The sequence below is a fragment of the Oncorhynchus keta genome, chromosome 37 (assembly GCF_023373465.1).
Source record: "Oncorhynchus keta strain PuntledgeMale-10-30-2019 chromosome 37, Oket_V2, whole genome shotgun sequence".
Classification (NCBI taxonomy): Eukaryota; Metazoa; Chordata; class Actinopteri; order Salmoniformes; family Salmonidae; genus Oncorhynchus; species Oncorhynchus keta.
The window spans coordinates 4,872,615-4,900,448 of NC_068457.1; the positions used below are offsets into that span (position 1 = coordinate 4,872,615).

A 27,834-nucleotide genomic window follows, 5' to 3' on the forward strand; every position below is an offset into this window, starting at 1 on the left:
GGGGTTTATTGGTGGTTGGCATCTAACATTAACGCCACCTACTGTACTGGAGCAACCCGGCCTCCTCCCTGTGTCCCAGAGCATTAAAAATGGAAGATAGAAGTATAAAGGGTTCATGAAGATGCGACAACACATCTGTCACGCTGATCCTCAACACAAGGGCGGCAGCGTAGCCTAGTATCCGAAAGGTTGCAAGATCGAATCCCCGAGCTGACAAGGTACAAATCTGTCGTTCTGCCCCTGAACAAGGCAGTTAACCCACTATTCCTAGGCCTTTAACTGACTTGCCTAGTTAAATAAAAAGTTTAAACATAAAAATACATTTTTAAAAAGGGCCCCCGAGGGTGCATCTATAGTCTCCTCCTATATTCCCGGGTTCAAGCCCCGACTGCGTGAAATTAGCAGTCTGTCAACAGCTCTGGTGGACATTCCTGCAGTCAGCATACCAATTGCACTCTCCCTCAACTTGAGACATGTGTGACAAAACTGCACATTTTTGAGTGGCCTTTTATTGTCCCCAGCACAAGTTGCACCTGTGTAATGATGATGCTGTTTAGTCAGCTTCTTGATATGCCACACCTGTCAGGTGGATGGATTATCTTAGCAAAGGAGAAATGCTCTCTAACAAAAATGTAAACAAATTTGTGCACAAAATCAGAGAGAAATATGCTTTTTGTGGGTATGGAAAATTTCTGGGAGATTTCATTCAACTCACTTTACATGTTGCGTTTATATTTTCGTGTAGTGTAACGTAAACTCACCCCATTCCGTACAAATGTGCGCAACCGCAACATTCAAACGAGGCTACAAAGAAAACTCATGGGACTGCAGTGACTGTATTGACTTCAAAATCGGGGGTGTGAACTACGTTTCTATTCAAGCGTTGATCGACATGGTAATGGCTTTTATAGTATTGGAGAAAAGTTGAAAAAAACGGACCCTCCGTTACATCCTGACGCGTCATGCCGTAACGTCCTGCATGTGTAACGGATGTGAAACGGCTAGCTTAGTTAGCGGTGCGCGCTAAATAGCGTTTCAATCGGTTACTTCACTTGCTCTGAGACCTTGAAGTAGTAGTTCCCCTTGCTCTGCAAGGGCCGCGGCTTTTGTGGAGCGATGGGTAACGATGCTTCGTGGGTGACTGTTGTTGATGTGTGCAGAAGGTCCCTGGTTCGCTCCCAGGTATGGGCGAGGGGACGGTTTAAAATGATTCTGTTACACATGCATAAAGCAACTATTCCCGTCTTATAATCTCTCTCCACCAGGTGTAGCACTTCTCTCATCCTTTCAAAACAAGAAATGGACAGTGACGGGGCAAAGGGGGATACATAGTCATTTTCTGCGTCATTGCATGCGATCATCAATCTCAAAGCTGCTGTTTACTTCCAAGATCACTTTAGCACCGCCCTAAAAACCTGATTCAAATTCGACACAAACCTTCAAATAGGTATGTATAATGACACATTATATAAACTCTTTATAGTGTTTTATTTACATTTTAGAGGCGATAAGGTGATAAGTTGGACAGATCGAGTGAAAAAAAGCTATTTTCCCACACAACATCTCTCCTTCTCACTATCACGCATTAGTTTCGCTTCCCCACCCGTCATTTTTTTAAAGACCTGACGGGGCTCATTGCCTTTTTGAATCATGCAGAAAAAGGGCAGCGTGGGGTCATTCTGTTGGAAAGGGGAGAAATTGTTCTTTACAATGGTATTGACATTACAGTTGATCTGGAAGTATTACGTTATTGGGGCGCTAAAATAAGGTAAATTGTACGGACCAATGCGATGTACAAAAGTGAGTGAGTTTACGTTAGTTTGATATGGAAAGCTAGTTACCTCATTTGTCAGCGAAGCCGCAGACAAAAATGAATATTTGCACGGCTAGCTAGTGGCTAGCATCTGATGCTAACTAACGACAAAACGAATGCCAATGACGTTAGCTTTATGTTGCAGAACACAGACTACACACGTTACCTGCTATCTGGGAGACGAATGCCTCTGCAGCAAGAGACATGATGAAATCGGACAGAAATTCAATCCAGAATGGTGTAAAATAAAATGTTGCAAACAAGGTTAAGGGCACGCTTAGCGTAGAGTAATAAAGGTGACGTCAGACGCAGTGGTACGACGCGCCTGTTTTTCCTGCTCCAAATTTAGTTCAATCACAATCGTTCCGCCAACACGTCGCTCGTACCTGAGCCCATAGCCACACTCAGAGTAGGAATGCAGGCCAAGTATCGGGGAAAAGGATACGATGAATAGGACAAGATCTCCTCTCTGCCCAGAAAGCTACCATTCACCAGCTCTGCTACCGTTATGTCAAGATACTAACCAAATATGCCTGCAATTATCATTTACCTGCTTACTTCCAAAAATGGTCTAAATAAAATTGTACAAGCTACCACCTTTTTTTTATGTATCACGATTTTCAAAAAAACTGTCGTGTGATACAAATGCAAAAAGCATGTTAAATATCCTTCCTCCCAATTAATTTCTATGTGAGAATTGCCAGAACAATCAGAGATCATGTAACGTGCTCTTTGTTCTCGTATATGATGTGATATGTTACAGGTTTGGTTCGTATTTCCTGTAAAAAAAAAAAAGAGGGACAACATCTGAAGAATTAAACAGGATATTTTTGATCTAGACAAAAAAATGTGTTAGCCTATTATGTGTGGGTTCCTCCATCATATAACTGGTTAAGCAGAGACGTCCCTAAAAACCTTTACATGTTTGCATCTTAGCCCCCCTGTTTTGGGGTTTTCCAACATTTTGACAAGTATCTACTTTTCTCATGATATTGCTGCATGCTTGAAATCTACACATCTCTGAGTGACTGTCTGCACTATCAGAGAGAACAAGGTTCAGACGAATATACAAATTAAATCTATTCATAAAGCCCTTTGTACATCAGCTGATATCTCAAAGTGCTGTACAGAAACCCAGCCTAAAACTCCAAACAGCAAGCAATGCAGGTGTTGAAGCACGTTGGCTAGGAAAAACTCCCTAGAAAGGCCAAAACCTAGGAATAAACCTAGAGAGAAACCAGGCTATGAGGGGTGGCCAGTCCTCTTCTGGCTGTGCCGGGTGGAGATTATAACAGAACATGGCCAAGATGTTCAAATGTTCATAAATGACCAGCATGGTCAAATAATAGGTCTGGGACAGGTAGCACGTCCGGTGAACAGGTCAGGATTCCATAGCCGCAGGCAGAACAGTTGAAACTGGAGCAGCAGCATGGCCAGGTGGACTGGGAACAGCAAGGAGTCATCATGCCAGGTAGTCCTGAGGCATGGTCCTCTGAGAGAGAGAAATAAAGAAAGAGTGAATTAGAGAGAGAATACTTAAATTCACACAGGACACCGGATAAGACAGGAGAAGTACTCCAGATATAACAAACTGACCCTAACCCCCCTGACACATACACTACTGCAGAGATTATAACAGAACATGGCCACGATGTTCAAATGTTCATAAATGACCAGTATGGTCAAATAATAATCATCACAGGCAGAACAGTTGAAACTGGAGCAGCAGCACGGCCAGGTGGACTGGGGACAGCAAGGAGTCATGTCAGGTAGTCCTGAGGCATGGTCCTAGGGCTCAGGTCCTCCGAGAGAGAGAAAGAAAGAGAGAATTAGAGAGAGCATACTTAAATTCACACAGGACACCAGATAGGACAGGATAAGTACTCCAGATATAACAAACTGACCCTAGCCCCCCGAAACATAAACTACTGCAGCATAAATACTGGAGGCTGAGACAGGAGGGGTCAGGGGACACTGTGGCCCCATCCGATGACACCCCCGGACAGGGCCAAACAGGAAGGATATAACCCCACCCACTTTGCCAAAGCACAGCCCCCACACCACATCAGTGATCATCAACCCACTCAAGTGACGCACACCTCCTAGGGACGGCATGAAAGAGCACCAGTAAGCCAGTGACTCAGCCCCTCTAATAGGGTTAGGACCATATACCATTGTCGTTGTCTTAAATCGCCTATTGACATGTCAACAAAGTATGTATCAAGTAATGTACTCACCTTCATTTGTTGCTTGTATGCCTCTGTAAAGTCTGCAGTACTACTCACTTTTGCTGATCAACAAAGATGATAAACCTAAAATCGGCAAGATGGCCGTTTCTCGTAAACAGGAAAAGACTCAGAAGACGAAACTCGGTGAGCACAGGCTTGGCCAAATGTACTTTTAGCCCAGAAACAAGATGGCGTTGAGGCCTCAATGCTCTGAGTTAATGCCCATTTTCTGGGATTAAAGGTAAAAAATGGTAATACAGCGGTAATTTGACCGCTTCACATTAAAGTACATCAACCTACGGTGTAAGGAAAAATAGAGCCAGCCATTTATCTATCGTAATTTACGAAAAATCGTACAATGTCTGCTTGATGATGGTTAAACAATTGTTTTATTTTTTATTTAAAGTTAGATTCAGTTGCGGATTTGTTAAGGCGAATCCGATTACGTGGGTTTCGGAGCTCTACGTGATTTACTGTGATTTTCTGTACTCACACGCAAACACAGTCAATGTGAAGTGACACAGTGTGGGAATTACAGACAGAACCTGCAATAAGTTACCTGCGTTCGAACCATCACTGGTCACCATAGAAACACCCACCTGTAGCACGCGCTCCAGCAGGTATATTGCACTGGTCAATCCCCAAAGCCAACACTTCCTTTGGCCGCCTTTCCTTCCAGTTCTCTGTTGCCAATGACTGGAACGAATTGCAAAAATCTCTGAAGCTGGAGTCTTATATCGCCCTCTCTAACTTTAAGCATCAGCTGTCAGAGCAGCTTACCGACCACTGTACTTGTACACAGCCAATCTGTAAATAGCACACCCAACTACCTCATCCCCATATTATTACTTAACCTCTTGCTCCTTTGCACCCCAGTATCTCTACTTGCACATCATCATCTGCACATCTACACTGTGTGGTTGTTTTTGGTCGCACTACTTTGCTTTATCTTGGCCAGGTCGCAGTTGTAAATGAGAACTTGTTCTCAACTGGCCTACCTGGTTAAATAAAGGTGAAATAATAAAAAAATAGAAACAGTGAAGTTAAACATCTTCTTTCCATTATGCATTAAAAAGTCTAGAATGTATTTTTCACGTTGTAAGTTGAGACTGAGGAAGTAGTAATTGCCCCTCAAATATTAGACAACTAAACAAGCCCTAATGTAAATCAAAGGTGGGAGAATAATATGAGTAACTCATAACACCAGGGCTGGATTAATGCAGGGCCTTATCTATCAGGTATGAAGGTAAGACCCAGATGCAGACCGCATTGAATGAACAAGAGTTTAATATTCCAACAGGGGCAGGCAATCGACAGGTCAAGGCAGATAATGGTCAGAAAACCAGAGGTGGGGCAACGGTACTGGGTGGCAGGCAGGCTCAGGCTAGAGCAGAGGTCGGTAATCCAGAGGTGGGCAAAGGTACAGGTCAGCAGGCAGGCTCAGGGTCAGGCAGATGGGCTCGGAGTCAGGACAGGCAAGGTTCAACACCAGGAGCTTGAGACACAAACCACTGGTTGACTTGAACAAACAAGACGGCAACATACAAACAGAGAATACAAGTATAAATACACAGGGGATAATTGGGAAGATGGGCCACACCTGGAGGGGGGTGGAGACAATCACAAAGACAGGTGAAACAGATCAGGGTGTTACATTACCGGAGTTGAAGCCCCTGAGCCCAAGCCCGTGGGGGGCCCAAGCGCCAGCAAAAAGAAGTGTTTAACAATATATTTTAGATGTTTCAAAGTAGCTATCCTTTTGCTTTATAACAGCGTTGCACACACTTGGCATTCTCTCAACCAACTTCATGAGGTAGTCACCTGGAATGCATTTCAATTAGGTGTGCCTTGTTAAACGTTAATTTGTGGAATTTATTGACTTCCTAATGCATTTGAGCCAATTCCTCCCCTAATCGAGACGACGCTGGGCCAATTGTGCGCCGCCCTATGGGACTCCAGATCACGGTCTGTTGTGATACAGCCCGGGATTGAACCAGGGTCTGTAGTGACACCTCTAGCACTCTAGCGCTGCGTTACGCGGGAACATAATTAGGTCGGAGGGTTTAGGTGTTTTGTGTTTATTTTCTTTTATACTGATGTAGCCAGAGCTACTACTGTATGTAGTGTAGTAAACCATCATTACCACGCACAGTAGGTGGCGGCATGGACCCTAAACGTTTGTTCGCGGACCGCCATTCTACCATAGAAGGAGAAAACGACGAGGAAGAACCCGAACCCCCGTATTGTTATTGACTCTTTATTGCATGACACGGACCTATTTAACATGAAATAGCTATCAAGCAACCGTAAGTAGCAGACTTTGATGTATTTCTATTAGGCCTAAGAATGATTAACATTAGGCCTGTCGGTTTAACACACTAACGTTAGGCTAACGTTACGTGCTAGCGTATGCTGCTAGTAATATTCTGCTAGCTAGCAAGCCAATTTATGTCAGCTAGCGAGCTGTCACAAGCATCAATCTACAGTGTTACGTTAGTCTATACAATTCTGTTGAGTGACTCAGGATTACAAAACCGTGTCAGTCATGCCCAACACTGAGCATTTTCCTTCAGGTGCTTCAATGGAACATGTCAGGGCTGTTTAGCGTTAGCTTCGACTTTTTGTCTGCCAATGGGGGGGTTGCACTAGTTACCACAGCCACAAAGTCATAAATCTTGCTAAAGTGTACACGGACTATTTCTAAAATGCTTCTTCTTAAAATCAGAGTTTAAACCTAACCTTAACCACAATGCTAACCGTATGCCTAACTATAACCATAAAGTAAGACCAAAGAGCACATTTTTTTTATTCGTGAATTTTTACTTCATAGCCAGTAACAACCATCTGAATGGGCTAGCTATCGTTTGCACTTTCCATTCTGTAACCTTACCTAGCTAGCCATCTGAGCTATTGTTTGGGTAGCAAGCTATGTCTTACCTTTTACTTTTCAACACTTTTAGGCAGCTAGCTAACGTAAAGGAAAGAGTGGACGAGGAGCGGGACACACCATACATTCTACAGAGATGGGCGCTGTTGTTTCCCGGTGGAAGGTAACTATGCACGTTAAACGTTAAAGTCCCTAACAGTAACGTAAACTAGTTTAGCTATAATAATCCAATGTATTCTAGCAACCCTGGTTTATAAACGCAGATATCGACTCTGCCACTTGGGTATGCTTTTTGGCATTAGGTTGAGGTTTATAGCTACACTCCATTACATTGGTGTCAGAAGCGGGAACCCCAAACCTTCTGGCCTGAAGCCGAGCTCCATCGACTGTGCCACAAAAGCATGCTTAAGTGGCACAGTCGTTATCCAAGCTTATAAACCAGGGTCCCTACACAACTCCTCTAATATTCATATGTGAAAACATACTGAATTGTAATTGGATGCATTTTACCACCATACCATACTGTGTTATGATTGGTTAAGACCACCCAAATGGTTAGGTCATGGGCAGTTTGATCCTGGTTGGCGACATGTGAACATGCCAGTTATAGCTAGCTAATAAAGAGCTATGTTAAGAAATATCCTGTAGTACTGTATTTTATTATTTTGTACAAAGTGTGCAAAACAAGACAACTCCCTCTCAAAGAGCATGTCCTTGCGTTAGACCTCATAGGACGCCGTCTTACAGGAACGTGCTCACCAGTCAAGCACACACACTAGTGGATGCGAGCTCCGATCCCACTTCTGACACCAATGTAATGAAACAAGCAGGAAGTGCGTCTCGAGCCATCAACCTTCTTGCCTGAAGCCCAGCACGCCATTGATTGTGCAACAAAAGCATGCTCAAGTGGTAGTCGATCTCTGCGCTTATAAAACAGGGTTGAATAAATCTGGAGAAACCGACTACTCCACAGTCTAACTAGCTAGCTACCAACCCAATGCTCCCTTAGCATTTCAAGGTTTCAGTTTAAATTAACGTAATCAAGTAGCCTACATCACTGACTAGTCAACTGTACTGTCTGGCTAGTGTCAGAATGGAATTGAGGCAATGTTTTTGGCGTTTGAGGGCATGCATGATGTGTTGAAGTTAATGTTCATAATATCTATTAATTACCTTTTTTATCATTCGGAGAGAAAAAGCGTTGCATCCAGCACACACATCTGGTCGTAGCCATTTGTTTTGAGTGATTCAGAAGTAAATTGTATCTAATCTTCAAACAGGCTAAACCAACGACGGTGGAACTTCTAGAAGGCATTGACAAGGTAAGTATTAGGTTAAATGTTGCTATAAGCCCTGCTTTTCAACATTATATAGGCTACTAGTATTCAAAAAATTGTTTGCAGCACCAAGCTTCTCCCACAGTCCTGTCCATGAGCTTCATCTTGTATCTGTCTGTAATTATCAGTCAGGCAGTGATCTGTTTTGATCTTTTAGTGACAGGTACAGATGTCCACAACTCTGACTTTGGCCAGCACATTGGCTGTCAGATACTAGATACTAGGTTATACTTTTTAGAGAAGAATTAGAACGCTACATTAAACCCTTTTTAATTGTAGCATAAGGCTAGGAAATAGTCTGGCATTACCCAAGCATTCCATAATTCTTATAATCCAAGTATTACCTGTTATCTGTTATAAAATACTTGTCATGGCATTTTGTTGTCTTTTCAGGATATTAAGGACCTTGAGGAATTTAGAGCGAAGAATCAGAGATTGGAGAAGTTGTGGGTGGGAAGACTGCTTCTGTATTCATCTGTGCTTTATCTTATTACTTGCATAAGTGTTTACTTCTGCTATCTCCCCGAACAATGGACAGGACGCATCGTGATGACTTTGCCCTTATTTCTATTTCCTATATTGTAAGTATAGCCTACTCTGTCCACTGCCACACATAACCTTAAAGGGGCAATCTGGGATTCAAACAACAATGAAGTGGTGCTCTTTTTGTTGTTGTTGTTGGTAAACATGGGACTGGAGGAATGTACTCACTCTCAGATTCATGTTTTATAGCTATTCTGTGTTTGTTTGAAATTACATTATTTACAAACATCTGTGTATAACAAGCTTATATTTTGGTTTCTGTTAAGAAAGTTGTATTCTTCAAGAATCAATGGCTATATATCCTTTATTTAAAATTAAAACAATGTATGCACCAATCCCTGATTACCCCTTTAAGTATGTATACTATTATGTGCCTGCAGCCTCCTTTGTAAAGATGTTTGTTGGCAGTTCAAAAGTACCCCTGGCACATAAGTCAGAGAAGATGCCGAGCATCTACATATTTTCATTCACATGAAATCTTCCACGCACAGACATAGATTTTTATATTTGTTTAAATCAATAGTTTTTCTTATTCCACAACTGTACTGGTTTTGTGCATCTAATGCCAAAGTTACTTTTCAATATGTAGGCCTATACTACTCTTTCAGGTCATGTCCTGCCATGTAAAATTTCCACCACATAATCTTCAAAGTGAAGAATCTTCTGTTTTGTTCCATTGATCACAAAATGCTTTACCACAGAAAGTGATGCTCTCTCTGATCTGCTTTTCTGAGTAACTATTCAACAATGGAAGACTGTTTATGCTGCATTCTAATATTCCTGATTGTTTTTCAGAGTGTGGTTTATGAGGAAGCTGCTGTTATTCCTTTTCTCAAAGCGAACGGAAAGAAACAGTAAGGCTTCTCTTATTTTTATTCCATTTTTGTTGGCCCATCAACCACCCCCTTCTTTGGAGGACATTTTTGTTTTTACACATGTAGGATTCTCTTCTTTACATTAAGTTTATCTTATCTTGTTTTGAATTGCAAGTCTGTCCAATTGTAAATGTCCAATTGTTAAAAAAGAATGATAATACTAAAAATATTTATCAATATAAATGTCTCTTAAAATGCAAATGTTTGAAAATGCATGTGTTTCATGACAAATACTCAACGCATTCCTCGTCACTTTTGTTTCAGATGACAAACTAGAAGATTTAAAAGTTGAAAAAAGAAAAATTGTAAGTGTAGATTTTTATATTTTATTTCTTCCAATAATTTTATATAATTCAGGGCAGAGCTGGTTTCGTGGACACAAATTAATCCTAGTCCTGGCCTAAAAAACACGCTCAATGGAGAAACCAGCCCTTTAGTGTTTTGAAGTAAGCGTGTTATTGATCCAGAGCTGATATCTTAATGACACAATGCCTCTTTCCCTGATTGCCCTTTTAATACCCTAAATGTTTAATTGTGTCAGGAGCTCCTTGCACAACTCGCATGCGCTCTAACCTTTGAATCACATTGATGTAATTTGTGCTGATCTATGCATATTACACCCCTTTTTAGAATTTTGCGCCCCCCCATCTCCTACCCCTTTCCCTTAGTAGAGGGAGGCTCTTTGCTACAGCAGGCAGGCATTGAGTACAGGTGCCTCAAGCTTACAATGGAAGTCTCCTGCCTTCTTAGGAAGCCTTTTTTGTGCTCTTAGAGCACTTTGCAGTGAGCTAATTGCCAGTGCTAAGAAATAATCTAAAATCAATGCAGGCGAATTGGCAAAGAGACTGTGTTCCATAAAGCGCTCCCTTAACGATTCTCTGTAAATGTATAGCAGTAAGCATGGAGAGGATGTCATTTTCTGTCATGTCTAATAACTTCTAATAATTGTGGCTGATGGATTTTCACACCCCATTACTGATTTTGGTGCATGTTATTATATATCTTCTACTAGCTAACAATTAACAATGTTTGGTGTTGAATTACAAACCATATTGCTGGCTTGCAAAATCAGAATTTCCTTACATAGCAGTTTTGGTGTTCACACCGACGGGTCCCCTTCCTCACTCAGCCCCAGTTTTTTCTGCCACTGAGTACACATTTTCACTTACAACAAATTAAACCACTAGGATAATGTTATAAACGTAAAATTATTTTAAAATCCTGTTGTAAGGTATACATAGACACTATGATTTACTATTAGTGTTTATCATGTTATTGTATTTGTATTTATTATGGAACCCCATTAGCTGCTGCCAAAGCAGTAGCTACTCTTCCTTGGGTCCAGCAAAATTAAGGCAGTTTATACAGTTTTAAACATTTACAACATTTACAATACATTCACAGATTTCACAACACACTTTGTGCCCTCAGGTCCCTACTCCACCACTACCACATATCTACAGTACTAAATCCATGTGTATGTATAGCGCGTATGTTATTGTGTGTGTGTACGCGCACATGTGTCTATGCCAATGTTTGTGTTGCTTCACAGTCCCCGCTGTTCCATAAGGTGTTTTTTAATCTGTTTTTTAAATCTAATTTCACTGCTTGCGTCAGTTACTTGATGTGGAATAGAGTTCCATGTCGTCATGGCTCTAAGTAGTACTGTGTGCCTCCCATAGTCTGTTCTGGACTTGGGACTGTGAAGAGACCTCTTGTGGCATGTCTTTTGGGGTATGCGTGGGTGTCTGAGCTGTCTGCCAGTAGTTTAGACAGCTCGGTGCATTAAATATGTCAATACCTCTCATAAATAAAAGTAGTGATGAAGTCAATCTCTCTTCCACTTTCAGCCAGGAGAGATTGACATACATATTATTAATATTAGCTCTCTGTGTACCTCCAAGGACCAGCCGTGCTGCCCTGTTCTGAGCCAATTGCAATGTCTCTCTTTGTGGCACCTGACCACACGAGTGAACAGTAGTCCAGATGCGATTAACTAGATAGAGCCTGTAGGACTTGCCTTGTTGTTAGTGCTGTTAACAAGGCTAGTGCTTTTTTTTATGGACAGACTTCTTCCCATCCTAGCTACTGTTGTATCAATATGTTTTGACCATGACTGTTTTACAATCCACAGCTACTGGATTGCAGCTTCGTCATCTCAACTTGCTCAATTTCCACATTACTTATTACAATATTTAGTTGGGGTTTAGTGAATGATTTGTCCCAAATGTAATGCTTTTAGTTTTTTAAATATTTAGGATAAACTTATTCCTTGCCACCCATGTTAAGTATTGCAGCCATTTCAGTCGCTGTAGTAGCTGACATGTATAGTGTTGAGTCATCCGCATACATAGACACAATGGCTTTACTCAAAACCAGTGGCATGTCGTTAGTAAAGATTGAAAAAAGGGGTCTAGACAGCTGCCCTGTGGAATTCCTGATTCTACCTGGATTATGTTGGAGAGGCATCCATTAAAGAACACCCCCTGTGTTCTGTTAGACAGGTAACTCTTTATCCACAATATAGCAGGGATGTAGTCATAACACATCTTTTTCCAGCAGTAGACTCGGATCAATAATGTCAAAAGTTGCCAACTCAACTTGCTCAATTTCCACATTATTTATTACAAGATATAGTTGAGGTTTGCCACTCCTACTTAGTGAGGACGATGAGCACGTAGATGAGCTTCCCTTAGAAGGTTTCTGACAATTGTTGCGGAAATTCTTCGGTTTTGCAAAACCACAGTTTCATCAACTGTCCAGGTGGCTGGTCTCAGACAATCCCGCAGGTGAAGAAGCCAGATGATGTCCTGGCTGGCGTGGTTACATGTGGTCTGTGGTTGTGAGGCCGGTTGGATGTACTACTAAATTCTCTAAAATGACGTTGGAGGTGGCTTATGGTAGAGAAATGAACATTCAATTCTCTGGCAACAGCTGTGGTGGAAATTTCTGCATTCAGCAAGCGAATCACACGCTCCCTCAAACTGCACATTTTAGAGTAGCCTTTTATTGTCCCCAGCACAAGGTGCACTGATCATGCTGTTTAATCAGCTTTTTGATATGCCACACCTGTCAAGTGGATGGATTATCTTGGCAAAGTAGGAATGCTCCCCAATAGGGATGTAAACTAATTTGTGCACATTGGAGAGAAAAGCTTTTTTTTGTGTATGGAACATTTCTGGGATCTTCTTCTATTTCAGCTCATGAAACATGGGACCAACACTTTACATGTTGCATGTATATATTTTTCCAGTATATATGTATTTTAACTTGAAAGCTACCAAAATGTTTGTTGTTTACTGGTAATATACCCTCCCTTTGTATTCTTATGTTGTGCAGACAGTTCCTTAACTGATTTTATTTTTCAGTTGGAAGAGGTGATGGAGACTGAAACATACAAAAATGCCAAGTTAATTCTTGAGAGATTTGATCCTGAAGCAAATAAGAAAGTGGTAAGTACAGTATGTTTTTTGAACGAATGACTTAATCTGATATTTATTTCAATTATGAATTGTTCTGAGATTCTTATTTTATTTTGAAAGGAAATGGAATTCACGCCAATCAGGCCAGGTCAGATGACTCCTGGACCGGGCCAAGGTGAAGGCATCCTTTCTACATTAGTTGTTTTTGTATTCAAGCATAAAGCCAAAGATAGTAAAACTATAAATGCCTTACTTACCTTTTGATTGCTACCACATCATTTCTGTGGTTGACTAGGTTACATAGAATTGATCTGTTCATGTGCTCACGGTGTGAGCCTGAGCTGTCAGTCCTGTATAATTGATTACATTCAGGAGAGCAGTCACACACTTCTTTCTCTACGTTTAGTCAATGAACAAATAGGTTGACCATAATTGAGTGAGCGCTTGTGGGAATTGTTTATTCAATGCCCCTTGAGGACTTTCGTTCAATGAATGGGGGCGGCAGGTAGTCTTTTATGCTGCAAGGTTGGGCAAACTACGAGCCCAACCCTGTTTTTTCAGGGTGGGGGGCTTTATTAAGGGTTAAAAATATGTCCAGGCCTCTCTTGAATGTCTAAAACTTAATAGAAAGTATGTAGAAATGATAATGGGCCGACGTTAAATAACTGCACTTTTTCTGGCACAGAAATAGATTTTGACAAACAAATCAGATCAACAACAAAAACATTTTCGTCTCTGAATTTCAAAATCCCGATTTGGCCCTTGAGCCAAAAAGTCTGCCCACCCCTGCACTAGTGTATAAACCCTTATGTTATACTGGGAAATTGCATTTCCATAGCTAGAGCTGACAGTGAGAATCAACCACCTTTGCATAATAAAAATCTTTGTGAGAAGGTGGAGACGTTTAGTTAGACATTGATATGCAAATGCTGGCTGAAAAGTACCAGTAGCCCCACTTTGGCCCCAAGTGAGAGCAGGTCCGAAGGAGCCAATAGCCCAGTGAGACAAGGGTGCCGGCCTTCGTAGATGGAAACAGAAGAGCATGAACTTTCTGGGTAAAACACTGCGGTAAATTTAGCATGTAAATGTGCTATTACAGATGTGGGCCAGCAATCGGAATGTTGGCGTTTTGAACCCCTAATCAGACAGCAAAAATCTGGCATGATGTGAGTCGGCAACCAAGGGTTGCTGGTGTCAAATCCTAGATGCCATCTCCTGCCGTTGGGCCCTTGAGCATGGCAATAAAATGTCCCTGTACTTCAACCCACATTACCGTAGATATGCAAATTAAACAGAATGCCTTAACTCAGAACCATTTGTGTAGTGTCCTCATTTTGAGAAAGAATACCTTTTCTACATATCCCTCTTCTTCAGAACTCCGTCAACGCAACATAGCCTTGAGGCCCCCTGTCATGGGTGCTGGAACCACCCCTACGGGTCCCCTTCCTCGCTCAGCCCCAGGTGGGCCCCCAGGAGGACCCCCGGATAGAGGCCTGTCTGCCGCAGTCGCCCAGCAAACCATGATGAGGAGACCCCCTATGACACCCTGCACCCCTATCCCAGGCATGGGTGAGTAAAGATCTAATAGGATAGTTATTTGGCCTGTTTTGAATGAGAAATAATTATTTCACAGTTAACAGAATTGTACAAAAGTTCTTTAGCGCTTTCTGGTCCCCCTATATCTGGGTTTACCAAACTCTTGTGGCCCACGACCCTATTTTGATATCAGCAACTTCTAGGTGACCACACCATGTGAAAAAGGCAATGTAATCAAAGCAAGTTCAGTCTGACAGTATTTCAATCTGATGGAATCATCAGGGAAGATCATCAGGCAATAATTGTGTATGATCCTATGTGTAGAAAATAACAATCATTGCTAGAAAATATTTGTCTATTGTCTAATGAGAGTGGACCAAGTAATTTGGTGTCACTAAAGCGGAAAAGTGGAATAAACGAGTCAGGAGTAGGTTTTCTTGATTGAACACAGTTCTCTATTGAGAGATTTCTGACAATACAAACGCAATCAATGAGAATCTCCCAAGGAACAACTTACATCTTCTTTAGATCACACAGGAACACAAGACGACTATCTTTAATTAAACTATAACAACAATCACAGATTTGTCACCGTCTTAATTGATCTTCTTGGATAGCTCCCCTCTCTTGGTAGTCGTTCTACAGAGAGAATGTATCTTCCCTCTGTCTGCTGGTTCCATCCTCTCTCTTATAGGGGAAAGAGAATGTCATTAGTACCGTCAGCTGTGCTTAATTGCCTTTGGTTACCTTGTGTCACATGACTTGTTGGGCTACTATCTGTGAGCCCAGCCTGCCCTCTGGTGGCCCTTCCACACTACTTTCCATCTAAAAGGGGATTCAACTGATCTACACAACCTACTCAACATTTTCCAAATGAAACTTCCTCAATGAGCTTGACACCTTGATGAGCTCATTTCCTGACGATGGCTCACCACTCCTTGTACTCGGTGACTTCAACCTCCCGATGTCTGAATTTGTTTCTTTCCAACTGTTTCTTTCCCCTCTTTCCATCTTTTAACCTCACCCTTTCTCAGTCCCCTCCCACTCACAAGGCAGGCAATACGCTTGACCACATCTTTACTAGAGGCTGTTTGTTTCCTTTACTGTCTTGTCTCTCCTCCAACCCTATCCACTCAGCCCCTCCCAGATGGTTATGTGCCGTTGCAGTCTTCACTACTCTCTCCTATTCTCCTATTCTATCTTATCTCAGTTCTAGGCCCTCTCCTCTTCTCTCTGTACATTAAGTCACTCTGTCATATCCTCCCATGGAATCTCCTGTTATTGCTATGCGGGTGACACTAAACTACCCCCCCCCCCTTCTGACACCAAGGTGGTGACACCCATCTCTGCGTGTCTGGCAGATTTCTCAGCTTTAATGCTGGCCCACCACCTCAAGCTCAACCTCAATAAGACAAAGCTGCTCTTTCTCCTGGGGAAGGCCTGTCCGCTCCAAGACCTCTCCATCATGGTTGACAACTCCACTGTGTCCCCCTCCCAGAGTGTAAAGAATCTTGACGTGACCCTGGACAACACCTGTCGTTCAAATCAGTGACTCGCTCCAGCAGGTTTATGCTCTACAACATCTGTAGAGTATGACCCTACCTCACACAGGAAGCACAGCAGGTCCTAATCCAGGCGCTTGTTATCTCTCGTCTGAACGACTGCAACTCGCTGTTGGCCGAGCTCCCCGCTTGCGCCATCAAACCCCTGCAACTTATCCAGAACACTGCAGCCCTCCTGGTGTTCAACCGATCTTCCATGTCACCCCACTCCTCCCCATACTCCACTGGCTTCCAATCGAAGCACGCATCCACCACAAAACCATGGTACTTGCCTACGGAGCAGCAAGAGGGGGCTATTCTTAAATCTTACACCCCAATCCGGATAGTCCGTCCTGCTGCCTCTGGTCTCTTGGTCCTCCTATCCCTCAGCCAAGTCCACTCTTCTCTGTCCTGGTACCCCAATGGTGGAACCAGCTTCCCCTTGAAACTAGGGCACCAGAGACCCTGCCCATCTTCCGAACACAACAGGATGGCTATGTCTTTGAAGAGTATCTTAAATAATCCCACAGCGGCCCCCCCAAAAAAGGCCTTTCGTGAACAAACACTCGCACTTGCCTTTTTTCATCCCTTACTAAGTCTGACTTTGCTGATGAGGAAAATGTACTTGATATGTGGTATATGGTCATCCCAACCAGGGCTATGGCGGTCATTATATTTTGTCAGCCAGTGATTGTCTAGCAAATATCTGCCAGTCTCACGATAATTGACTGTTAATTAACAAACACATTTAGCATCTTCTGGCTTCAACGCATAGCCTACAAGCATCTGATGCAGACCTTTTGGAACATCTACATTTTAAGAAGTGTAATATACCATCACAAATCCATTATTTATTTTAGACAGGTCTAAAAAAAAAAAAGTAATCTATTTCATAAGGACAACTGTTCTTCTGTTAGGCCCTGATCTGGCTGTGGGCTACAGTAGTTAATTTAGCAGACAAGATTTGCTTAGAATTCTGTGGCATTATTTTATAGTGTGAAGAAGACAATTGAACATACAACCGCTTCACTTTGTCCACATTTTGTTACGTTACAGCCTTATTCTAACATGGATAAAAAAATTAAAAACGAAATCATCAATCTACACACAATACCATATAATGACAAAGAAAAAACAGGATATTAGACATTTTAGCAAATTTATTACAAATAAACTAATCGCATTTACGTAAGTATTCAGACCTTTTACTCAGTACCTTGTTGAAGCACCTTTGGCAACGATTCCAGCCTCGAGTCTTCTTGTGTATGACGCTATAAGCTTGGAACACCTGTATTTGGGGAGTTTCTCTCATTCTTCTCTGCAGATCCACTCAAGCTCTGTCAGGTTGGATGTGGAGCGTCTCTGCGCAGCTATCCTCTCCAGAGATTTTCGGTCGGTTTCAAGTCCGGGCTCAGGCTTATTTACATAAGAATTCAGACCCTTTGCTATGAGACTTGAAATTGAGCTCATGTGCATCCTGTTTCCATTGACCATCCTTGAGATGTTTCTTCAACTTGGAGTCCACCTGTAGTAAATATAATTGATTAGACAAGGCACACACCTGTCTATATAAGGTCCCACGGATGTCAGAGCAAAAACCAAGCCATGGGGTCGAAGGTATTGTCCGTAGAGCTCCGAGACAGGATTGTGTCGAGGCACAGATTTGGGGAAGGGTACCAAAACATTTCAGCTGCATTGAAGCTCCCCAAGAACACAAAGCATTCCATCATTCTTAAATGGAAGAAGTTTGGAACCACCAATAATCTTCCTAGCGCTGGCTGCCTGGCCAAACCAAGCAATTTGGGGCAAAGGGCCTTGGTCGGGGATTTGGAAAAAGTCAAGGGGTCTGAATACTTTCCGAATGCACTGTAGCTGAATAAAATTTAAAGTATATTTTCTCCAAGCGATTTGAGGGAGTGTGCACATGCGGCTATAGAAACAGGTACTCCTATATGCTTAATTTATAATTATTTATGTAACTTTAGTTGTGATACAAACATATTTTTTTATTTTAATACATACTACGGTTGCATGATGTGACTACTGATGATTTGAAAAAAATTGCATGGAAGGCATGAGCTCTGCTTTGTTTTTTACTCAGGCTGCAAACACTTCATCACTCTTAACCACTTGATAATGGCCGTTATGCCCCTTGGCTGAATATACTAGTTATAATTCCCTTCCCCCGGCTGCGTGCTCTGAAGCACCTCTCACATAGACCCAATCACGTGGCTGAAAGCTTTCTCACAGGCTACATGTGAAGGTAGATACACAGGGGACGCAACTGTGCATGTCCTTATCCAATTCCAACGCGGTAGGCAATACTGCTGTTGTAAAGAGAAGCAATGTGCTTAATATGTGGAAAGTTGAGGAATAAATATAGTAGGCCTAGCCTATAGGAAGCTGATGGGAACCTCTTTTTAATAGAGGCCATCACTCTGTTTTCTCAAGCAATTGCATAGCCTATAGAAATGTTTTGCAACATGAGCTCATAGGTTCTACATTTGCATTGATGTCAGAGTGATTTAGAGGGACAATAGAGTGCTGAGTACCAGGCAGTTAGCAAGTTTGGTAGGCTACTAATGATTATCAGCCGCATCAGAGCTGAAATAAGCCTAATTACCGTGGCTAAACAGTCACATGGAATTTGACTGCCGTCATGACTCCTGACCGCCAGGGTGGCGGTAATACGGTCACCATAATAGCCCTAGTCCCACTTAGCTATCTTAAGATGAATGCACTAACTGTAAGTCGCTCTGGATAAGAGCGTCGGCTAAATGACTGCAAATTTAGGAGATTAATTTAAATGAAACCATAATTTCACCTTTATTTAACCAGGTAGGCTAGTTGAGAACAAGTTCTCATTTGCAACTGCGACCGGGCCAAGATCAAGCGTAGCAATTCGACACATACAACAACACAGAGTTACACATGGAATAAACAAAACATACAGTAGAACAAAAGAAAACAAAAAGTCTATATACAGTGAGTGCAAATGAGGTAAGTTAAGGAAATAAATAGGCCATGGTGGCGAAGTAATTACAATATAGCAAATAAACACTGGAATGGTAGATTGGCAGAAGATGAATGTGCAGGTAGAGATACTGGGGTGCAAAGGAGCTAAATAAATAAATACCAGTATGGCGATGCGGTAGGTAGATGGCCTGTTTACAGATGGGCTATGTACAGGTGCAGTGATCTGTAAGCTGCACTGACAGCTGGTGCTTAAAGCTAGTGGGGGAGATATGAGTCTCAAGCTTCAGAGATCTTTGCAATTCGTTCCAGTCATGGGCAGCAGAGAACTGCAAGGAAAGACGACCAAAGGAGGAATTGGCTTTGGGGGTGACCAGTGAGATATATCTGTTGGAGCACGTGCTAGATATATCATAAAGAAGTCTTGATTGTGAAGGTCTTTAAACCCCTTGCTGTGGCACATCTAAATATGTTCAGAATGTAATATGTTCATACAAAATCAAAAATGTTGGGGGATGAGGTCCATTTGTTTGCAAAAGTAGTGGTTCTCATGATTTAAGAACAACTTAACCACTATGTAGCTTAACGGTTAAGAGCGTTGGGCCACTAACTGAAAAGGTTGGTGGTTTGAATCCCGGGCCGATTGAGCAAGGTACTTAACCCTAATTGGTCCTGTAAGTCGCTCTGAATAAGAGCGTCTGCTAAATTACATTTAAAAGAATATATTTAAAAAATCTCCTGTCTCTGCAAGTTCACTCCAATTTGATAGAGAGTGTCAAATAATTATTCAACCTCAGAGCTGCTTTTAAAGCATGTCTGGGATACATTTTCAGACCGGCATAGATCAGGGGAGGTTAAAATAATAATTGCAACAACGCTGTTACTGCAAGACTGTTTGCCATGTTGTCTTGCAGAATTACACAAATTAACTTTTTGGCCTATATTAACATCTTCAGGTTTGGGTCAAATCCAGTACAACACATCACTGAGTGAAACCCTTTGTATTTTCCTGTATTGTGGTGGCAGAATCATGTTTAAAATTATTTGTATTTTTTTTACATTTAACCTTTAACTAGGGGAGTCGGTTATAAACTATTTTTATTTGCAATGAAGGCCTACACCGGCCAAACCAGGACGATGCTGGGCCAATTGTGCGCCGCCCTATGGGACTCCCAATCACGACCGGTTGTGATACAGCCTGGATGTTATGGGTATGCTTGTCACTGGCAGGGACTTGGTTTGTCAGGATCAAATGAAATATTAAAATAGCAAAGCCCGGGTAAAAAGTTGGAGGAAAACATGCCTCAGTCCTCTGAATACTTTACCCTGGGATAGAGTTTTATCTTTCAGTGGAACAATTGCAAAAATTGTAATGCCACAGACACACCAGAATGGCTTTCCAAGAGGTGTTGAGGGTTCATGAGTGGTCCAGTCTCAGTCTTGTCTTAAATCTGCTTGATAATCAGAGACAAGGTTTGAATATCGCTGTACATCAATGGTTACCCTAAGAGTTGTACAAACTTGGTAGAATCTTATTCAAAATGATTTACAGCTGACAAATGTAATCCTTTTTCAAATGTTTTTATTTGAAGACAGCTAAATGTGAAAACTGCAAGAGATATGTAGACTTTCACTTAGCACTGTATGTAGCCCTCTAAGTTGCTTATGGGTTGTTAATGGATTCCAGTGTAGATTATTAAAATACTTGACCTTATTTTCTATGGCCTACACTTTTATGTATCCCAAATCTAAATGCCATATTATGCACTAAACAAGGGTGATTTATATTCTTACCTTTCAAGAGAAACCTGTTAAAAACTAGCCTGTGTAGTTTTTTTTAAGGCTGTAGTATTAAAATGTGTAGAAACTAAACTGAGCACTAATTGTCACTGTGTTCCTATGATGTGCTATAATGTTAGGTATGCACCCCCCAGGCCCACCCCTGGCTAGACCCGTCTTACCTCGAGACCGAGGTGCTGTGGACAGAGTCATCGAATACCTTGTGGGAGATGGCCCTCAGAACAGGTCTGTACTTCCGTCCAAAGCATTTCCAATGACCTCCATTACTGATGTGCTTCGTAGAGTACTATGCCTACAGTGAGCAGAGGATCGTATTCTCTGTTTGGCATCACTATTTTGTGCTCATCAGTTGTGACAGTCACTGTAACATACAGCTTTAAATGGTAGACCTTTACTGGAGTTCTTCTTTTAACAGTTTTGCATCTAGGCAACTTCAAGGTTGATCTCTTCTCACTGTTATGTATGCTCTTTTATCCCCAGATATGCCCTTATATGCCAGCAGTGCTTCTCCCATAATGGTATGGCATTAAAAGAGGAATTTGAATATATTGGTAAGATTTTGAGAAATACTGCTTCCTGTCACTACCCTTCAAACAATGCATTAACTTTGCCCTTCGGTACTTGGCTGCCAGCTTTGTATTTAGTATTTATTATGGATCTCCATTAGCTGCAGACAAGGCAGCAGGTACTCTTCCTGGGGTCCGGCAAAATTGAGGCAGTTATACAATTAAAAAAAAACATTACAATACATTCATAACATATTTCACAACACACTTTGTGCCCTCAGGCCCCTACTCCACTACCACATATCTACAACACAAAATCCATGTGTACGTGTGTGTATAGTGCGTATGTTATCATGTGTGTGTATGCCTGTCTTTGTGTTGCTTCACAGTCCCTGCTGTTCCATAATGTGTAGCTTTATCATTTAAAAAAATCTTGATTCTACTGCTTGCATCAGTTACCTGATGTGGAATACAGTTCCATGAAGTCATGGCTCAATGTAGTACTGCGCGCCTCCCATAGTCTGTTCTGGACTTGGACTGTGAAGAGACCTCTGGTGGCATGTCTTGTGGGGTATGCATGGGTGTCTGAGTTGTTTGCGAGTTTAAACAGACAGCTCAGTGCTTTCAACATATCAATACCTCTCACAAAAACAAGTCCATATCTCCTCCATTTTAAGCCAGGAGAGTTTGAAATGCATATGATTAATTTTAGCTCTCTGTACATCCGCACTGCCCTGTTCTGAGCCAATTGCAAAGTCCCTCTTCATGGCACCTGACCACACGAGTGAACAGTAGTCAAGGTGTGTTTAACGAGAGCCTGTAGGACCTTCCTTGTTGTTAGTGCTGTTAACAAGGCTAGTGCTTTTTTATGGACAGACTTCTTCCCATCCTAGCTACTGTTGTATCAATATGTTTTGACCATGGCAGTTTACTATCCACAGCTACTGGATTGCAGCTTCGTCATCTCAACTTGCTCAATTTCCACATGACTTATTACTAAATTTAGTTGGGGTTTAGTGAATGATTTGTCCCAAATGTAATGCTTTTAATTTTTTAAATATTTAGGATTAACTTATTCCTTGCCACCCATGTTAAGTATTGCAGCCATTTCAGTCGCTGTAGTAGCTGACATGTATAGTGTTGAGTCATCCGCATGACAATGGCTTTACTCAAAACCAGTGGCATGTCGTTAGTAAAGATTGAATAAAGGGGTCTAGACAGCTGCCTTGTGGAATTCCTGATTCTACCTGGATTATGTTGGAGAGGCATCCATTAAAGAACACCCCCTGTGTTCTGTTAGACAGGTAACTCTTTATCCACAATATAGCAGGGATGTAAAGCCATAACACATGGGTTTTTCCAGCAGTAGACTATGATCAATAATGTCAAAGGTTGCACTGAAGTCTAATAAAATAGCCCCCACAAACTTTTCATAATTTTTCTCAGCCAGTCATCAGTAATTTGTGAAAGTGCTGTGCTTGTTGAATGTCCTTGTGTTACGTTTTTTTCTAATATGCTGGTGCAACCAACTTTTTGTAACCAAAGTAGCTCAAGCTATGACATCGAAATAAGGTTAATCCATTGAGCAGATGCAGTTATGCATCTTCAACATGTCTTAAAAAAAAGTTGTGAGGCAATTGTTGAAGCACATGGCACCTTGCCTTTGAAATAATGTTACTTACATTATGACCGTTTAGCTTTCAGGTGTGCTTACTGTTACGTCCTGAACAATGCAAGGAAGACCCGACCTCAAGCTCCAAGACTCCCAGAATTTAGCTTTGAGCGGAGAATGCGCTCGGAATCACCCACCCCAGAAAAATCTGCAGCATCAGAGGCCACTGATGAGAGTGCACCCCCCTCTGGAGGTATAGTAACTAGAGTTACCTTTGAAAATGAACTAAGCATATATGTAGCACTTGGCCAAATCCAAGGGTCAAATGATCAGAGGAGAAGTGTATCCAAATGTATCAGTGTTGACATTAAGGTTTTTTTTTTTCTTAAGTTGTTTATTTTATTCAGGGCTCTAAATGAACAGGTTGTAAATTAACAGCATTGGTGCCCCCAACTTTAAAAATGTTGTTTAAATTTAAGAGGAACCAGAATTAAAAAATTTAAAAAATTGTCGATTGAGATATATCCTACATGAATTCTAGCAACTTCTGAAGCACATGTTGTGCCCCAGAAACTCATGTAACCCTGTTGATATAAATACAGTGGGGCAAAAAAGTATTTAGTCAGCCACCAATTGTGCAAATTCTCCCACTTAAAAAGATGAGGCCTGTAATTTTCATCATAGGTACACTTCAACTATGACAGACAAAATGTGAAAAAAAATCCAGAAAATCACATTGTAGGATTATTAATGAATTTATTTGCAAATTATGGTGGAAAATAAGTATTTGGTCAATAACAAAAGTTTATCTCAATACTTTGTCATTGCCAACAAAGGGTATATAACAGAGGTCAAATGTCTTCACAAGGTTTTCACACTGTTGCTGGTATTTTGGCCCATTCCTCCATGCAGATCTCCTCTAGAGCAGTGATGTTTTGAGGCTGTTGCTGGGCAACACGGACTTTCAACTCCCTCCAAAGATTTTCTATGGGGTTGAGATCTGGAGACTGGCTAGGCCACTCCAGGACCTCGAAATGCTTCTTACGAAGCCACTCCTTCGTTGCCTGGGCAGTGTGTTTGGGATCATTGTCATGCTGAAAGACCCAGCTACGTTTCATCTTCAGTGCTCTTGCTGATGGAAGGAGGTTTTCACTCAAAATCTCACAATACATGGCCCCATTCATTTTTTCCTTTACATGGATCAGTCGTCCTGGTCCCTTTGCAGAAAAACAACCCCAAACATGATGTTTCCACCCCCATGCGTCACAGTAGGTATGGCATTCTTTGTCCTCCAAACACGACGAGTTGAGTTTTTACCAAAAAGTTATATTTTGGTTTGATCTGACCATATGACATTCTCCCAATCTTCACACGTCTGGCACTGCAGGATTTGAGTCCCTGGCGGCGTAGTATGTTACTGATAGTAGGCTTTGTTACTTTGGTCCCAGCTCTCTGCAGGTCATTCACTAGGTCCCCCCGTGTGGTTCTGGGATTTTTGCTCACAGTTCATGTGATCATTTTGACCCCACGGGGTGAAGTCTTGCGTGGAGCCCCAAATCGAGGGAGATTATCAGTGGTCTTGTATGTCTTCACAGTTGATTTCCTCAAACCAAGCTGCTTACCTGTTGCAGATTCAGTCTTCCCAGCCTGGTGCAGGTCTACAATTTTGTTTCTGGTGTCCTTTGACAGCTCTTTGGTCTTGGCCATAGTGGAGTTTGGAGTGTGAGTGTTTGAGGTTATGGACAGGTGTCTTTTATACTGATAACAAGCTCAAATAGGTGCCATTAATACAGGTAACAAGTGGAGGACAGAGGAGCCTCTTAAAGAAGAAGTTATAAGTCTGTGAGCCAGAAATCTTGCTTGTTTGTTATTGACCAAATACTTATTTTCCACCATAATTTGCAAATAAATTCATAAGAAATCCTACAATGTGATTTTATGGATTTTTTTCCCCCCTCATTTTGTCTGTCATAGTTGAAGTGTACCTATGATGAAAATTACAGGCCTCTCTCATCTTTTTAAGTGGGAGAATTTGCACAATTGGTGGCTGACTAAATACTTTTTTGCCCCACTGTTCCTGTCATTGTAATTAGTCATTTGTGTAATATTAGGTTTTGACATTATGTAATAGCACTATTTTGCTATTTTTACTTCTCTGTAAAACATTTTGTCATTTATCAGATGCTCATCCAGAGCCTACATTTTTTCAGGAGTAAAATGTCCTTAATAGACATAATACATTGCATGGACTCACTCTGTGTGCAATAATAGTGTTTAACATGATTTTTGAATGACTACCTCATCTCTGTACCCCACACATACAATTATATAAGGTTCCTCTGTCAAGCAGGGAATTTCAAACACAGATTAAACCACAAAGACCAGGGAGCGAAGACCATGTCTCGCAAAGAAGGGCACCTATTGGTTAAAAAAAAAGCAAACATTGAATATCCCTTTGAGCATGGTGAAGTTGTTAATTGCATTTTGGATGCTTTATCAATACACCCAGTTACTACAAAGATATAGGCATCCTTCCTAAACTCATTTGCCAGGGAGGAAGGAAACTGCTCAGGGAGTCCAGTGGTGATTTTAAAATGGTTACGGACTTGAATGGTTGTGATGGGAGAACTCCTGAGGATGGGTCAACAACATTCTAGTTACTCCACAATACTAACCTAAATGACAGTGACCAACTTGGTTAGTCATGAATTCATACATCTTCAGGTCATTAAAACCACATGGTAAATGTAGCATAGTGTTTGCTGCTATAACAAACTCAATGATCAATTTAGCATTGTCGTCGTTTTGTGCATGTTTGTTTTATCCTAATATTTACCATTGCTTTATACTTTGTCTTTGAATAGCTGATCAAAGTGAAGACAGTGGTCCCAGTCATGTGGCTACCAGGGCGCCCACTGTATCTTTAGCAACTGCTTCATGGAGTTCAGTGCACAGTTTCGCCATTGTCCACCATCACCACAAAGGTCCCATCTTACCACAGCCTGGTGCTTTGCAGCCCCTTACAAATAATGATCTTAGTCCCACCAATCACGTACCCTGATTAAAGGCTATTTAAATTGACTTCCTGTGGCATCTGGCCCCATAATCATATCACAATCTTAATATGATCAAGCAACTAACAATCAGATTTGGGGTCAATTTATTTTTAATGCAGGAATTGAACTGAAATTTCCGTTTTACCCATCTGTCTGATATCACAGCTACACAAGCTATTGCATGGCATTACACAATGATGTTGATGCATTATTTCACGTTGGACCATCAAATGTCCATTGTACTGATCCCACTCTTTTGACCCAGAAAGTTGTTGATAATTAACTTAATTCTGGAGTAATGTAAAGCTTCAGTGTTCACAGATCAAGTCATTGTATATAATATTAGCAGGCTGGGCATGCTGCAAATTATCATTGTAGTGTAATTACACAAAGTTAGTGATTTAATGGTTTGACTGTTAAAATGATTTAACCCACTCACTCACCCCCCTTCTCTGATATTTTTGTGAATGTTTGATAATAGGCTGCTCTGACAGTTTGACAGTAATACTTTACAGTAAATATATTATAGTGGCTTATGAATGTGTGATTTGTACAAAGTGGCTCAGAGGCAGAGCGAGCGAGTCCTCTTATCAGAAACAAGCAAGTGGTAGATCTGTATGGTTAATGTAAGCTTTATAAATGTCTGTCTTTTGGTTGTAGATGAGAAGGAGCTGGAGGTCCCTTCTGATGAAGTGGAACCTGAAGTTGAAAAGGCCCAGTCTACAGAGGAGACCCCAGACGCCAACGTAGAGAACCCAGAGTCCGCAGAGACGGTACACACAGAAGAGGAGCCTGAGAGACCAGGAGAAAAGCAAGAAGTCCCCCAATTGGAAACAGAGTAGAAAACATTGAATTCCTACCCTCCCCTCTGTATATCAGCTGACATGGTGCAGTGTTTGTTTAAAAATCATGTGGTACCCAGCTCCTGGATTTACATAAGATGCTTGTAATGCACAATATTCTTTGGAAGTGAAGTAATAATCTAGAATTTACCACTTTTTTTCTCACTTAAACCATAACTTGGCAGATGTGAAAGAGCATTTCTTACATTGGCTTTGATTACATACTTGCCAAATCCACTTTTTCTTTTGAAAAGATACATTTGCCAAATGCACTGGTCCGGTCTGTCTTTCATGATTTGCTCTGATTGTGTTATTCATTAGGTTCACAATAAATAGTTAAGACATGTTTTACATTTATTTACAGTAGTTCTGGAAATATTTTAACTTGTTAAATCGTAAGCCTAGTTGGGCAAAACTTTTGTTTACAGAGTGAAAGTAGAATGAATTGAGATATTATTTATTCTGGCCAAGAAGCAGTTCCACATATCTTCTTTCAAGCCTGTGTTATGTTCAGCCATGAAGTAAATAAAATAATATATATTTTGTGTTGGAGCTTAATTTGTATGTCAGGTTTTCGGCACACCAAATCTTTGCAAATGCCTGTTTTTATTAGTATGTAGATGGCACGCCAAATAATGTTTTTTTTTAATAAAATAAAAGACGTGGTAGACTATTGTAACAAGACAAAGGGTGCTTCTATTTCATAATACTCTAGGTTAGACTGCAGTGCTTTGCAGGCAGTGTCATAGTGGGCAATTCCATACAAAATTGGCCCAAATATATTTATTATGTTTTGGTTCTTACTGACATGAAATTCGTGGGAAGGATGCTTGGCATACCTTTGACTTATGCAAAATGTTTAT

At 41.3% G+C, this 27,834-nt stretch overlaps 2 protein-coding genes across 7 annotated transcripts in view; one reads left to right on the forward strand and one right to left on the reverse strand.

The window, feature by feature from the left end:
- The window catches only part of mtx2 (metaxin 2), an 18,986-nt gene extending 16,835 nt beyond the window's left edge, over nt 1–2,151 (reverse strand). Inside the window, exon 1 of the mRNA XM_035754898.2 lies at nt 1,980–2,151. Coding sequence (XP_035610791.1) covers nt 1,980–2,019 — 40 coding nt within the window. The 5' untranslated portion in view covers nt 2,020–2,151. The remainder of the gene's footprint in view (nt 1–1,979) is intronic.
- On the forward strand, nt 1,305–27,523 carry lnpk (lunapark, ER junction formation factor). 6 transcript variants are annotated; one of them, XM_035754894.2, is made up of 14 exons: nt 1,305–1,447; nt 7,002–7,091; nt 8,209–8,250; nt 8,659–8,846; nt 9,604–9,662; nt 9,948–9,988; nt 13,052–13,135; nt 13,226–13,280; nt 14,480–14,674; nt 21,075–21,180; nt 21,436–21,506; nt 23,159–23,326; nt 25,938–26,057; nt 26,790–27,523. In XM_035754894.2, exons 2-14 carry the CDS (start codon nt 7,065–7,067, stop codon nt 26,969–26,971), a joined length of 1,338 nt encoding a protein of 445 aa, XP_035610787.1. In that variant the 5' UTR covers nt 1,305–1,447; nt 7,002–7,064; the 3' UTR covers nt 26,972–27,523. The 6 variants fall into 6 exon arrangements, with proteins under 6 accessions (XP_035610787.1, XP_035610786.1, XP_035610788.1 ...); XM_035754893.2 differs by lacking the exon at nt 1,305–1,447 and adding an exon at nt 6,183–6,347; XM_035754895.2 differs by lacking the exon at nt 1,305–1,447 and adding an exon at nt 6,183–6,347 and having other exon boundaries at nt 21,090–21,180.
- Nucleotides 27,524–27,834: the final 311 nt, after the last annotated feature.